Genomic DNA, 15,853 nt, shown 5'->3' on the forward strand with positions numbered 1-15,853 from the left:
TTTAAATTTGTGTCTGTATTTCAAAATGACAGAAAAAAATGTAAAAATTACATGTTTCATTTGTAATTTATATGTAAATGGTCTTAGATTTACAGTATTTTTTGTAATCACAATCGTAATTGATCATTTTTAAAGATAATGATTCTGTTTTTTCTTAGGTTTATGACTATATTTTAACAATTATTTTTTGTTAGAAAAAAAGAATTTCATGGAATTCTAAAAATATTTCTTGAGCAGTTTACACCGAGTCAGCTTTAAGGAAGGAAAAAAGGTAGAAAAGGCACAAGGTAATTATTACAGTACAAAATAAGTAGCATATTCAACTCAACACAATAAATAAATAAATAATTAAAATATATAATAATTATATATATAAAACGCCCTCAGTGTAGTCAATAAATAAATGAAACTACCCTCTGCATAGGAACGATACCCCCAGAATACAAATATACAGTATATATGCTCCATGACCATGTTAAAATAACTTGTAACTCTCAAAAATATCTTAAAAAGAAATAATTAATATATTTCAGACAATTACACAGTGGAAGGCAGCATATTGCAACAGCATTACAGTCCATTCAGTTCAGGTGTACTGTGTGTTAATAATGGTATGGAGGTGTATAGTACTGTATTTCGGTAATATGACTGGAAATACTATGTGTAGAGAAGACAGATACCTGCTGAAAAGTGTTGTTGGCTGTCTGTAAGAAGGCCATTACGAAAAGATGGTGTAAAGGCAGAACCACCGACACAAGATGGATGGCTGAAAATTGTGAATTAAATATATGATGTGGAACTGTTAACCCATAAGGATAAGAACACAAGAGGAGCAATGTGGAGAGAAGTGGGAGAAATGGACAATGTTTACATGTCAACGACAAGATGAGGGAATGAACCATTGAATATAGTCATAGCAATAAGAAAACTTTGTAGAGGCAGGGCAATCTATATCCTTTCATGTTTTTTGTTGTCCTTTCATGTTTCTATGTGTATGTTGTCTTTCTGTTATGGAAAAGCAATACAAAATAAAGTATAAAAAAAAAACTGATTTTCCGGTTCTCAGCTTTGATTGGCTGCGATGTGCTTCAGCGGTTTTATAATAAGCGATGACCGCACACCTGAGACCCACTTGGTTGCTGGTTAAATTAAAGTTCACGCTGTGCCCACCGGATTCATTGGTTCAGATGGATTGAAATCGTTTGAGCGCAGTGTGTGAAGCATCAGAAATAAACAGAAAAATGTAAATAATCAAACAATATTAGGTTCTATATGTGCTTTTTGAAATGTTTTTTAATCATTTTGTTGGTTTTATCATTCATATTTTCATGTAGGTTATAGGCACTACATTGGTTTCCAATCATCAGCTTATCAGCCACCTGTAAAGTACTTGGAATTGCACCAACCTGTATGAAGGGTGCTATACACATATATTGATTGATTCTTTCTATCTGTGATGAACGTGCACTGCATATACTCAAATCTAAGTGTATTTAACTGTAGCCCTACTTTAGATTTCTAATAGGGCTACATGACTTACTTTAGATTTTTAACTTCTTTTTACTTGTGTTATTATCATATTCTCTAAATCTGTTGTAAAATCACTTTACATAGTCTATGCATAATAGTCAATTTGAAGTGTATCCAATTCCTGCATGGTATTACAGTTTTATCTCCATCCATGGGCTTAGGCCTGGTGCCATATTATTCACAAATCAAGGCACTGACTTATGAGGCAACGATTTTAAGAGGATATTTAGTCTGAAACGGATTTGTAAGCCCATTTATCCTGATAATTTACTCTGATAAATCGACCAGGACAAGCATACGCTGTAGCAAAATATTTTATAAAAGCCTATAATTGTCATTGTACCCTGTGATTTGTAACACCAGATTATTTCATTCATGCAGTCCCAATTTAAACAAATATGATACATAATCATGTGAAAGGTCCCATATTGTAAAATGTGAGATTTATATGTCTTTTTTTTTTTTATTATAAAGCAGGTTTAAGTGCCCTATAAATACTGTGAAAGCATCAAAATGCTCAATCCATGGAGAAATATACACAGCCCATATTCAGAAACTGCACCTTTCAAACAAGCTGTCGGGATATCTGTAACTTTGTGATGTCACAACTCTGCAATATTTAGACATTTCACAGTTTTAACTGTAAACATTCTGAATATGTCCCAGATTATTTCCAGTTGCAGGCTTCGTCCGGAATCTCATACTATGCACTACATGCTCAATATGTGTACTATCCTTCAACATACTTTTGTGTGAATAAGCAGTAGTATGTATCTTTTCGGACGCACTGAGCAGAGCCTCGTTGCTGGTTCAAGACGTGTAACCATGGTAACCCGTGCCAACCTCATGTGACCAAAACGACAGTTAGTGAGAATCAAAATCTGAATTAATTACCTCCACCAAGGCCAAAGGCCTTGGAAGGAGGCTTGTTTTCACCGGCGTTGGTTTGTTTGTTTGTCCGTTAGCAGGATTACTCCAAAAGTCCGCAATGGATTGGAATAAATTTTTTGGAGGGGTGGGGTGTGGCACAATGAACAATCCGTTAGATTTTGGTGGCGATCCGCATCATGATCCGGATTTAGGAATTATTAACTGTTAATTAAGGCTTATTAATACATTAATAACATCTTTTAAAGCATTAAATAATGTATAAATTAATACCTTAGTTAACATGAACACCGTTAGTAAATGCTTATTAGATGCTTTAGTTACTGTTAATTAACTGTTAATTAAGCCTTATTAATGCATTAATAACGTCTTTTAAATCAGTAAATAATGTATAAATTAATACCTTAGTTAACATAATCTGTTGGGTCTCTAAACTATGGCGCACGGTCTAAGACCTGCTCTATATATAAAGTGTCTCGAGATAACTTCTGTTATGATTTGACACTATATAAAAATAAATTGAATTTAATTGAAAATTTAATTGAACATGAACACCGTTAGTAAATGCTTATTGGACACTTTAGTTACTGTTAATTAACTGTTAATTAAGGCTTATTAACGCATTAACTAATGTTAATTAATGTAACCACTTTAGTTACTGTTAATTAACTGTTAATTAAGGCTTATTAATGCACTAACTATTGTTAATTGATGTACCCTTATTGTAAAGTGTTACCATTTATTTTGATACATTCAAAACATACTCAGTCTCTCTTCCTGTACATATAACTTTTATGTTGGATGGTCAGTAAAAATCTGTCACTATGCAGATGAGATCATGTCATATATCTGGAGCAGTGAGGGACCCTCAGCTTTGTTGCGGGGCGGACCACGCCCTGCAACAAAGCTGAGGGTCCTTTAACTACTTATGTTCTTTGTATTTGCTTGTCTCCATTTTTATTTGCCCTTAGTTCCTAGTATTGTCTGTTTTTGTTGATATATATCAAAAATGAGGCATGATACACACCCAACAGAAATCTATATCACTGACATGCACATGCTTCCTAATACAAATATTTGAAACAATTTATACATTATTTAATGCTTTAAAATACGTTATTAATGCATTAACTAATATTAATTAATGTACCCTCATTGTAAAGTGTTATGGATGAGATCATGTCATATATCTGGAGCAGTGAGGGTACATTAATTAACATTAGTTAATGCATTAATAAGCCTTAATTAACAGTGAATTAACAGTAATTGAACTGTTAATTGATGTACCCTTATTATAAAGTGTTACCATTTATTTTTGATGCATTCATAACAGACTCAGTCTCTCTTCCTGTACACATAACTTTTATGTTGGATGGTCAGTAAAGATCTGTCACTATGCAGATGAGATCATGTCATATATCTGGAGCAGTGAGGGACCCTCAGCTTTGTTGCGGGGCGTGGTCCGCCCCGCAACAAAGCTGAGGGTCCTTTAAACTAGCTGAGGGTCCTTTAATTACTTTTGTTCTTTGTATTTGCTTGTCTCCATTTTTTTACCCTTAGTTCCTAGTATTGTCTGTTTTTGTTGATATATATCAAAAATGAGGCATGATACACACCCAACAGAAATCTATATCACTGACATGCACATGCTTCTTAATAAAAATATTTGAAACAATTTATACATTATTTAATGCTTTAAAAGACGTTATTAATGCATTAATAAGCCTTAATTAAGTATGAATTAAGGCTTATTAATGCATTAACTAATGTTAATTAATGTACCCTCATTGTAAAGTGTTATGGATGAGATCATGTCATATATCTGGAGCAGTGAGGGTCCTTTAAACTAGCTGAGGGTCCTTTAACTACTTATGTTCTCTGTATTTGCTTGTCTCCATTTTTGTTTGCCCTTAGTCTGTTTTTGTTGCTATATATCAAAAATGAGGCATGATACACACCCAACAGAAGTCTGTATCACTGACATGCACATGCTTCCTAATACAAATATTTGAAACAATTTATACATTATTTAATGCTTTAAAATACGTTATTAATGCATTAACTAATGTTAATTAATGTACCCTCATTGTAAAGTGTTATGGATGAGATCATGTCATATATCTGTAGCAATGAGGGTGCATTAATTAACATTAGTTAATGCATTAATAAGCCTTAATTAACAGGTAATTAACAGTAATTGAACTGTTAATTGATGTACCCTTATTATACCATTTATTTTTGATGCATTCACAACAGACTCAGTCTCTCTTCCTGTGCATATAACTTTATGTTGGATGGTCTGTCACTATGTGGATGAGGTCATGTGGAGCAGAGTGAGGTAGACCCCTCATCTTTGTTGCGGGGCGACCGGACCACGCCCCGGCCCCCGCGTGCTGTGCGTTGCGTAGCAGTACAGCAGGCTACTAGGTTAGCATAGCAACAACATCCGGGCGCTCTGCTCTGCTCGGGGTTTTACATACAAGCCTCTGCGAAGATGGCGACTTCAGGGAGGAGTGCTTTATTATCCTCCACCTCGACTGGACCTAAGAGCAGCCTGGAGAACTCCAACCAGGAGGAGGAAGACGGACAGGACTTGTGGTGGGCGAAACGTGTAGTTAACATGTGTTATAGTGAGCGGATAGTTGTGGACGAAGAGGCTCCTTTTGTGTGTGGATGAGGATGGGTTTGACAGCTAGCTAGCAAGCTAACGAGGCTAGCTAGCATCAGCACCAGACTTGACTGAGCATCCACATTGTTTTTGTTAATGAATGAAGAAGCCTTTGTTTTGGTTGTGTTGTATAACTGGAGGCTGTGTGTCTGCAGGTCCACCATCCTGAGTGAAGTGTCGACCCATTCAAGATCTAAGCTACCGTCTGGGAAAAATGTCCTGGTCATGGGTGGGTATCATCTCTGTGTCTGTGTATGTCTGCAGTCTCTCCTGTGGCTAGCCAATAAGCATCCTTAGCTTCATCTCAGCCTGGTTTACTCTTATAATATGAGCCTGCTCTCTGGACTGATGGTGCTTTTGTGTTCAAAGCGTGCTAGCAGAGAGAGACAAATGTGTTTTACTGAGCGCCTACACATACAGCCTCATCATTTGCTATGAAACACTGCAAGTCATTCTAGCATCCAGTGATGCTAGTAGCAGCTATAGGTGGTGGTGGAGATGATGATGCTGAGGGGACCAGACAAACCATCAGCCTGTGTGTGTTTTTTAGCAGAGAGAGAGAGAGAGGGAGAGGGTGCCTCCACACACACACACACACTCTCTGTCTACACTGCACGTCCAGCCTGAGATAATCCGCAGCCTGCAACCCATTCCAGCTAATCAGCGATTTGGTTACCCGACGTGTGGCTTTAACAGCCTGTGTATACTATCCCATGACAACATCAGCAAGCTCTGCTTTATGATGCATTGATTGAGTCCCCCCCCTGTCGACATAATATGGCATGGTGCAGGAATGGATGCAGCCTTGACCTTTATATAGCATGCACAATAACAATAATAATGTCATGCTTGTCAGCATTGAGGTTTGCAATAATGCCAGGACAAATGCAGATGCAGGCCATTGTCAGTAGATATTTATAGTATATTAGGGCGCTTTATCCTTCATGAAAACTGCAAACTCTCTATAATGGAGCTGCATGGCTGTAGTCAAGTGGATTGTTTACAGTATATGTGTGCTATAGAGATAAGATAAGATAAGATAAGATGAACCTTTATTAATCCCTGGAGGGAAATTCAGGTGTCAAAGCATCAACATCAGCAAACAGAGTGAAACACAGGAGAGGTAAAGGTATTATTAACAATTATAAAAATAATAATAGAGATATAAAAGATACAGAGTGAATGGGTGAACATAGTATGTACAGTCTGTCAATAAATAAATGTAGTATGTGCAATAAATACATGTAATATGTACAATAAATAAATGTAAGATGTACATATGTGCAGTCTATAACGTGGTATATAGGGATGCACCGATCCAACTTTTTCAGTCCTGATACCGATACCGATAGCTGGGCTTTGGGTATATCGACCGATTCCAAGTACCGATCAGATGCCAGTGTTTCATTAATAAGCTGTATGCCTCACTGTGTGGAAGGGATTGGATCAGGCTTGACTTAAAAATGGCTTTCCTAACTTTGTAAAACAAAATGAATACATAGATGTAAATTTACTGAATTGTAATTTATTATTAAAATGATAAATCCTACACCAGCAACTTGGTAAAAAAAATCTTCAAAATGAACAGGTATTACAATTCAAGTGTAAACCTTTTTATTCAAAACTTAAACAGCAATTAAAATTCCAGTATATAATCTGTACAGTATATAAACATAGAATTTAAATGATCAGCCCCATTGTCACCAATCCAGCTATATGAGTCAGTATTGGCCCGATATCCGATCCAGTATTGGTACATCCCTCGTGTGCTACACATTGATATTTGATTAGTGCTGAAGTGATTAGTTGATTAATTAATTAGATGATTGACAGATAATATATCTGCAACTATTTTGCTAATCAATTAAACACTAAAGTTATTTTTCCAACAAAAATGCCAAACATTTCCCAGTTCCAGCTTCTCAATTGATGCTGGGCAATATATCAATATTATATCAGTATTGTGATATGAGAATAGATATCATCTTAGATTTTGGATATCGTAATATGGCATAGTCTTTTCCTGGTTTTAAAGGCTGCATTACAGTAAAGTGATTTTCTGAACATAGCAGGCTGTTCTAGCTGTTCTATTATTTGCCTCTACCCACTTAGTCATAATATATCCACATTACTGATGATTATTTATCAAAAATCTTGTTGTGGAAATATTTTGTGAAAGCACCAATAGTCAATTATACAATATCGTCGAAATATCGATATCAAGGTATTTGGTCAAAATTATCGTGATATTTGATTTTCCTCATACCATCCAGCCCTAATTGGGTATGATCTGATGCTTCTCTTTGTCCCTGGTGACAGTAAACTGAATATCTTTGGGTTTTGGTCTAGTGGGATGGGGAATTGTCAATATTTTCTGGCATTTTCTAAACCAAATGATTAATAAATTAATCAACAAGATAATGTGCAGATTAATTCATATGAAAAAATGTTGTTGCAGCCATGTATTTGTGCAGTTTTGTGCATTCCTAACTTTGGATAGTGTGTGGTGCACACTTTTGCACACCATATCCTTTCCATTAACCCTGTAGTGTGTTACTAGTACAGCTCATATAGCATAGACAGTAAATCGTACACCTTCAGCAGCGGTGTGCTGTGTTGTCTTCAGTTAGTACATGTATGCCACTTAACATGCTTTTGCCCAATTTGAATTCCTGCTCCCTCTTATTCAAACTGAAAGCATTTATGGTTTAAGTACTAAACTACAACATTATTATCATAGCGGTGGATGCTGGCATTGACAAGGCTACTAGCCATAATTTGTCTACTATGCATAATTGTGTTTTTTACTGATTTTGTGTTTGTGTGTTTAGGTGAGGTGGGTTCGGGGAAGACAGCCTTGGTTGCGAAGCTGCAGGGGGTTGAAGAGTTCATGAAAGGGCGGGGCCTGGAATACCTCTACTTCAGTGTCCATGACGACGACATTGATGGTAACCAGTTGCAGTTAATGAACCAATAAATGTCCATGTAATCTTGTCTTTTTTTCCACTACAGAGTACCTCTAAAGTAATGCATTTATCTTGATGCGTTTTGTGTGTGTGTGTGTATGTTTAGACCAAACTAGGTGTAACGCCTGGGTGTTAGACGGAGACCTTTACCACAAAGGTCTGCAGGGAGTAGCTGTGCCAGTGGACTCCATCGGCAACACGTTGCTTCTGATAACGGTTGACATGTCGCGGCCGTGGAACGCCCTGGACTCCCTCCAGAAGTGGGCGGCCGTCGCTAGGGAACACATTGACAAACTCCGGGTCGCCCCGGAAACGCTGCGGGAGCTGGAGCACAGACGTGAGTCATACTGACAGCAGTCAGCCATTCAAGTATATCCAATTTTTCTTCATGGAAATGCTCTCAGCAGTATGACAATATTATCAAAGCCTTTTGTTAAAAGCTTTACATTGGAGCACTAACTCTTTAAGGGTTTTTTTATTAGGTCAAGTTATGAGAATGATAATGCCACACATGTTTAAAATTGTAACCCATGTCATTTGCTCATTATTGTGTGCGTTAATGTTATTTGTGCGTGTGTGTGTAGTTGTAAAACAGTTCCAGGAGTACACAGAGCCAGGCAGTGGGGAGGATGGCACCCCGCAGAGGAGGAGCGAAGACGAGGAGAGTGTGCTGCTGCCGTTAGGAGACAACGCACTCACACACAACCTGGGAATACCAATGGTGGTGGTCTGCACTAAGGTAAACACACACACACACACACACACACACTCACTGCTGGCTTATGAACATAGCTTATGTGTGGAAACATATTTTCCTTTTACCTTAATATTTTAAAGGCTGGGTGGGCGATCTTGAGAAACTAGCAAGAGTACGCTAGATTAAAAAAAAAAAAAAAAATGATCCAACCGAAAAACCGAACCCAGTGTTGCCAACTCTTTTCCAATCCATGTAGCTAGCAGCACTAACTCCAAAAGTCACTACATCTAGAGATACAGTCGGCAACACTGACAGTTCGTCACTTCAGGTCTCCCTCCAAAGCCACTCCCCCACTATTATCATAACAAACATAAACATATCATAATGAATGTAAATGGCCATTGTTAGTACTCACAGCTGTCAAGCTAGCAGCTTGTGGAACACTCCGGTGATGTGCAATGAGTGCACAGGCAGAGTGCACGCAGGCAGGTAGGTAGACATGCAAATCGCCCGTCCAATCCTTACATTCAAGCCAAAAGAAATGATTGGACAGGCTTATTACAGTTCTGAGACAGGACTTGTTTATTTATTTTTTTCAGAGCATTTTACTTTTGCTGTCGGGATGTAGAATGAGAATTTCAACAAATATAACAAAAAAAAAATCCAAAATCTTTACCAACCCTACCTTTAAGTGTACTCGGTTCTCTGTGTGCTGTACATTATTCTGGGACTTATGAGACATATGTTGAATTTTTAAATAATTTCAAAATAGAATGGTCTTTGTTTTGTTTTGCATTTTTTGCATCTACCTATACACTTTCACCTGTGTCTGACCCCCTACTTCTCTGTCCTCAGTGTGATGCCATCAGCACATTGGAGAAGGAGCACGACTACAGAGACGAACACCTGGACCTCATCCAGTCTCACATCAGACGTTTCTGTCTGCAGTGTATCCTTCACTGAACATTGTTCCTGCCGTGAGCCAAGAAGTGCACAAACAAAATATTAATAGTGTCAGAAAACAAAACGAAAGTATTGGTCACCGAACCGTATACGCAGGAATTTTAATGGGGCTGTTGATCAATACCACTGACTCTGCAGTTTTCCCGTCAGATGCTGAAATTTAAGGCGTTCATTCACAGTTTGGCCTGTACTCTCCTAACTGTCCAGTGATGAAGGATGGTGATACAGTACAAGGTGTTTTGTTCTCAGGCCAAAAGCAGAGTTCCCAGCCGTATTGTTATTGCAGTATTTTGGCCACTGTAAGCTGTTCAGGAACCGTTGTTGTTGTTGATAATTGCTTTGGTGCAAAGAGAGTTCCATAAAAGTCAAACTGTAGATTACCTAGTACTGCTTGAAGTAGTTTGTTTTTCAGAATCATTTCTCCAGTCAGTGCTGAGTGGAAATGCTATTGGATTTCCAAGGGGTTATTGCACTTGAAATAGCAAAGATTGCACACTGTGTTAGTTCTTTAATCCATTTGTGCCCAAAGACTATTTTTAGTATGATAAGGAAAAATGCCACAACATTTGTTCTGATTGGTCAAAAGTCTTGAAATTTGGGCATAGTTTGGACAAGTATCTAACAGTACAACTTTGAAACGTTGAATGTTTTTCATATGATATTTTTTGTTTACGCTGCCTATGTGTGCATATCTTTGATATTCAACTTGTTATGAGTTCATAGATACTAAATACTTGATTGTGATACAGACAATTTCTTATCATACTATATATCTAGTATTTGGGCATATGGGACTACTGTTTTTTCCTAAAATATAATGGAGTCGATTGCAAAAACAGTAGTAGAGAATAGAAAAAGTAACCTTTCAGCCAAACGGTTTGACTGATTTTGAAAGTTTCTTCACATTTGTGCTTAAAGGCAAGCCCAGAGAAGACTTCCGCCAAAGGAAATAGAAAATATCAGTTGATGGCACAAATGGGTAATTGTTGTTGAGTGCTGGTCCCAATTAGTCAAAGCTAGAATGTGTATTTCTGTAGTGCTACTGTTATTAAGAGGTTTTCTGTCACCGTACTGTTAGTTTTATTTTTGCTCCTGTATTTAGAAACAGTGGTGTTGAAAACATCCTTGACAGCCACGTCAGACGGTGCGTCTCTGGTTTACACATCAGTGAAGGAGATGAAAAACCTGGACATCCTGTACAAATATCTGGTCCACAGACTCTACGGCTTTCCCTTCCATTGCCCGGCACAAGTGGTGGAAAGAGACGCCGTCTTCATGTAAGCCTGCCTCTGTGTGTGTGTGTATACGTACTACTAAGACTGTGGGGGGACACCTGTTCGTAACCCTTCCTCTGCTCTCTCAGTCCATCAGGATGGGACAATGAGAAGAAGATTGCCATACTCCACGAGAACTTCCAGACAGTAAAAGCAGACGACATCTTTGAGGAAGTAATAGTCAAACCGCCAGTCAGAAAGGTACCGGCTCCCGCTAAAAAGACATCTAACTTTGAAAGATCTTCTTAAGCAAGCCAAGCTTACAGATTGATTACTGCTGTGATTACCCAATATCCCCGCAAGCATCATGAGAGTTTTATCCAATCTAATTTTATTAGCTGTTGTAGCGCTATAAGGAAGGACTGTGGGCGATTTAAAAACAATTGTTTATTTTTTCTTGCCTGTCACCAGATTGTACACGAAAAGGAGATTCAAGCAGAAGATGACCAAGTGTTTCTGGTAAAACTGCAGGTCAGAAAAACATTCCTGTTGTGTTAATGCCAGTTGGATTGCTGCTTGTCGGTACACCCCAATTAAATCCGACTTGAGGGTCCTGATATGTTAATTAAATACTAATTGGAGCGAGTGTGCATATTGTGCTCTAATTTGCAGTCGCTGCTCGCCAAACAGCCCGCTGTGACAGCAGGGCGGCCAGTGGTGAGTGCTCCTTTTTTTTTTTCTCTTCTAGTTTAGGCTCATAAGATAAAGAAAATCTCCCTCCAGTGTCCGTATGTGTGAAACAAACTGTCGTCGTTCACAGGACACCACCAGTAGAGCACCCACCGGCTCCCCCAGGACGAGTAACCGCTCCGCAGCGGCCAACGTAGCAAACGCAATGCCACAGTCGGGTACGTCATGCATTCCATCGCCCCACACATGAGCGCTGCTCGGTCGGTGCATGTTTTTTAACTCTAGTCTGTGTGTGCTGCAGGTCAGACCAATGAGGGTGTGTTGGCCAACTTCTTCAACAGTCTACTGACAAAGAAAGCAGGGACAGGGGGGCCCGGGACGCCAGGTGGCGGTAACAATACTCCGGGAACAGTACGCAAGTCAGGTGAGAATACACACTAGGTGGTAGAGGTTGTTACATTGTTTTGTTGGATAGAGGAAAAAGTGCTCATTTATTCAATCCTTTTCAGTTACTCCTCATTACTCAGCTTCTTTTTGGTTTCAACCTCCCGTCTGCCATCCTTCGTTTTCTCATGTCTTTGCTCTCCTGTCCTGTGCTCCAGACATGAACATAACACATGGTAGAGAAAATCATAAAAGGGGTCTGAGTCCAAACAAACACTCATCATCTTTGTCCGTAGCTCTGTGCGACATTCATTAACTGTGTTGTGCAATCTCACTGTTAACATCACTCATCATGTGTGTGTGTGTGTGTGTAATGCACTAGTCAGAGGATGCTGGCCACGCTAAGGTGTGTGTCAGAGAGATATTCCTCGTTTATTATTGCTTGTGTATGTCACTGTTCATCCCTATATTTCCTTTTGATCCTTTCCCTCCCCTGAGCCTCCAGCTTTCTCCAGCATCCGAGAAGGAACAATGCCAGGATCAAGCTTCCTGTATCACCCATTTACTTCCTTGTACAAAAACACATGGACTTTTCTGTGGGCTATAACTTATGTTAAAGGGAAACTTTGCAGATTTTCAACCGGCTTTGTATCATTGCATTGTAGGTGGTATGTGCAAATAAAAGATGTTCGGCTTCCCTTGTTACCGGCGTCCGGCGCTCAAATGAGCGGCGGGTGAGCGGGGAGCTCCGGGCGCTGGTAATAGCCGGTGGAAAATCTGCAAAATTTCCCTTTTTAACTTTTTTTATTTAGATTATTGGATTAGATTATTATGTTAAATCAGGAACTTCTGAGAACTGAAATTGTGGTTCAGGAGATGATCCCATGGCTATTGAATTACTTTTGCTCCGTTTGCCTGAATTTTGCTGTTAACATGAGTGTTTCAGTTCTTATAGTTTGTTTCAGAATAGGTGTATTAATTTCATATTAGTGGCAAGATCCAGATCTATGTAAAAAAACATCCACAGAAAGGCCAACATGTCTCAGAGCTGCACTCTTTTCTTTACACCTATTTGGCCGGGGACAGTGCCAGTCATGCCAGGATCATTTTATTTGATTGACTGATGATTTAATGATATTTGCACCCCCTAATGTTTCCCGTCTTAACACCCTGTCTCCATTCTGCTCCACTACATCTTTGTTGGGCATGCTGCATTGCATTTCTCATAACTAACATCTGCCACAAACATTACACATGATTCTAACTAAGAGTGGATGATATGGGACAAATATATATCTCGATACTTTTCAATGTATTGGCCATATACTATATACTGTATACCCAATATTAATTTATTCTCTGTGAAATGATTATAAATAGATAGAAAAAAATAGATTAACATACAGCATACTGATTCATTTGCAGGCCTGTCATACAATGGTTAACAGACACAACATTTGTCTCTTGCAATAAGGACACTTTTTGACATATTTAGTGCAATAACAACTAATATGCAAATAAATTAAAATACATTCAGTATTACTAAAGGTCTTATTGTACAAGATAAGCAGGAAGAGGAGGTAGAATACAATATGATCACATTTGTATTACTGCAATATAAAATATAAATTATTGCAATAAACATCGATGTACACAAATTGTTCCATACTATCTAAACATCATATGACATTAATAAACATTAACAAAAACTAATCCAATCAACAAGATAAAGTCAAACTATTTTACCACCTCTCTATCACTCCTATGTCCGTTAACTAAGTCGTCTTGCAGCTGTTCTTTCTCTCTCAAATGAGATGAGTTTGAGCTGAAACCAGTCATGTCTTCTGAGATTTTTAACCTTAGATTGAAAAGATAATAACAACGATACTAAATCCCTGTTAATATTACCCCAATAATACTATTGTGAATGTTTAGCTAATATTCTTATTTCACCCAGCTCTTATTTTAACCATGTGTAATTGCCTTTGTGCCTATTGCATTGTGCCTTAACCACTCAAAGCTGTGTCATTTATTGCACTGGTTACAATGCTTGTTTGCTGTGATATAGTACTAACTATGCATGCATCTACCCACACTTGATGCAGGTTCGAAGCTGGGTCTGAGCGACGTACAGGCGGAGCTGGACCGCATATCCAGCCGGGAGGCTGACTCGGACTTGCCCAATGCCAACGACACTCCTGCCACCGACGGCCAGGACACATGAAGACCAACACACGTCACCCTGCTCTCCTTCCCCCTTTCCACCTCAGTCACCCTCCACCTCCCTTGTCCTCCTTTCCTCTGCTCCATCACAAAGATGCGGGGAGAAAGAGGGATGTAGACACACAGTTTTCCCTCCCCATCGTCTTTCACTTTCTCCTCAAGGAGAAGAACGCACCCTCTCTTCCCTTAACCCCTTCTCCTGCACCTTTTTCTCCCTCCCCTCCCCCCCCCTCTCTCTTTTCTCCTCCTGGCTGTTGCGCTGCGGGCGAGTATCTGTCACTGTTACATACAAGACTGTCTGTTACATGAGAGTAAATGGGTACGGGGGACCAACGCGGGGTGTGGAGGTCGAGATGAGAAGAAGTGATAGAGGTGGGTTGAATGAGATTGATTACAGGAATGAAAGCGAGGGTGTTTTATCCATCCATTTCTTGTGATGGTACAGTTGGTGTTTTTACTGTAGGAACTGCTGAAGGGTGCATGTTGAAGAAACGGCACTTAGGCTACTATAGGGATGATTGTGTGTTTAAAGTATGTGGGGCAAGTCACGCTTGGCCAGAGGAAGAGATTGAGAACAAAAAAAAAAATGCCTGAAACAAAATTGCAAACGGTCTTGTTTTTTTTTTTTTTAAGATGAAGGGACAAACATACCAGTATTTGTGTGTGTGCGTGTGCGTGCGTGTGTGTGTGTGGGAGAGAGAGAGAGAGTGAGAGGCAGATTGAGAGAATTAAGGACGTTACTTTCAACCTAGATCTGTATGTCGAAGGATTTTTGGCTGTTTGCATTTCAACCAAAAGGCAAAAACATTACTATGCTTTTACACTACAAGCTCTTAAAACAGTGCATACACTATTGTTACAGCAGCACTGTCTGCTAGACTACACAAACCAAACAAAAAAGATAGACTTCAGAAACAAACTCAAGCATTAGTCCAGTGTAGAGGGCCACCTAAGGTCCATCATGGCACCCAGTTCAATTGGCCAAACTTCCCCTCACGGTAGATACTGCTCAGACCTGTAGATAACAGACAGTGCACTGAAAAGGGAGGGGGTAGAGGGTTGTAGAGGGTAGGTGGGTGGGTGGGTGGGTAGCTGAGCTTTACTTGTACAGAAAAAAGCACTAGTGATTCAGTTCCATAGTTACCGCGGGCGGGGTGGTGGGTGGGAAAGGGAGGGTCAGAACAAGGGAGGGTCACACCACGAATGTACAGTCATTGTCTCGCTGATTGGTCCTGTTATTTCAGAGCTCTGTGTTGGCGTTTGTATAATCAGATCTGTTAATCAGTCAAATAAAAGGTGTATTTATTCGGATTCATCCACCTGGCTTCCCTTTGGTTTTTGTTTTTGTCATTCCTCACTCTGAATAAAAAGTTATATGTTGTGATGGGGAATTGTTACGAAGAACAAAAGCTGCTTAGAGTTGAAATTCCTTCAGTTAGATCAGTGGTTCTCAACCTCAGGGTCAGGACCCTCAAGGGGGTCGAGAGATCATTTCTAGGGGTCACCAGATGGTTGCAGTGAAAGAATTAAAATAACATTAAAAATAGAATAACATATTTTAAACTGGGGAATGTTTTGTACATTACATCACCTGTACCAGTGATCAAATTAGCCCCTGAGTAGATTTTAT

At 39.1% G+C, this 15,853-nt stretch overlaps 1 protein-coding gene across 1 annotated transcript; it reads left to right on the top strand.

Moving 5' to 3' along the window:
* The first annotated feature begins 4,811 nt into the window (after window positions 1–4,811).
* dync1li1 (dynein, cytoplasmic 1, light intermediate chain 1) lies at window positions 4,812–15,542 on the top strand. The gene is made up of 13 exons (XM_037795399.1): window positions 4,812–5,016; window positions 5,242–5,315; window positions 7,918–8,034; window positions 8,159–8,389; window positions 8,637–8,791; window positions 9,605–9,698; window positions 10,854–10,989; window positions 11,076–11,187; window positions 11,398–11,457; window positions 11,599–11,643; window positions 11,747–11,834; window positions 11,918–12,040; window positions 14,106–15,542. The coding sequence occupies exons 1-13, from the start codon at window positions 4,913–4,915 to the stop codon at window positions 14,222–14,224; spliced, it is 1,458 nt and encodes a 485-aa protein (XP_037651327.1). The 5' UTR covers window positions 4,812–4,912; the 3' UTR covers window positions 14,225–15,542.
* Window positions 15,543–15,853: the final 311 nt, after the last annotated feature.

The sequence above is a fragment of the Sebastes umbrosus genome, chromosome 15 (genome assembly GCF_015220745.1).
Source record: "Sebastes umbrosus isolate fSebUmb1 chromosome 15, fSebUmb1.pri, whole genome shotgun sequence".
Taxonomy (NCBI): Eukaryota; Metazoa; Chordata; class Actinopteri; order Perciformes; family Sebastidae; genus Sebastes; species Sebastes umbrosus.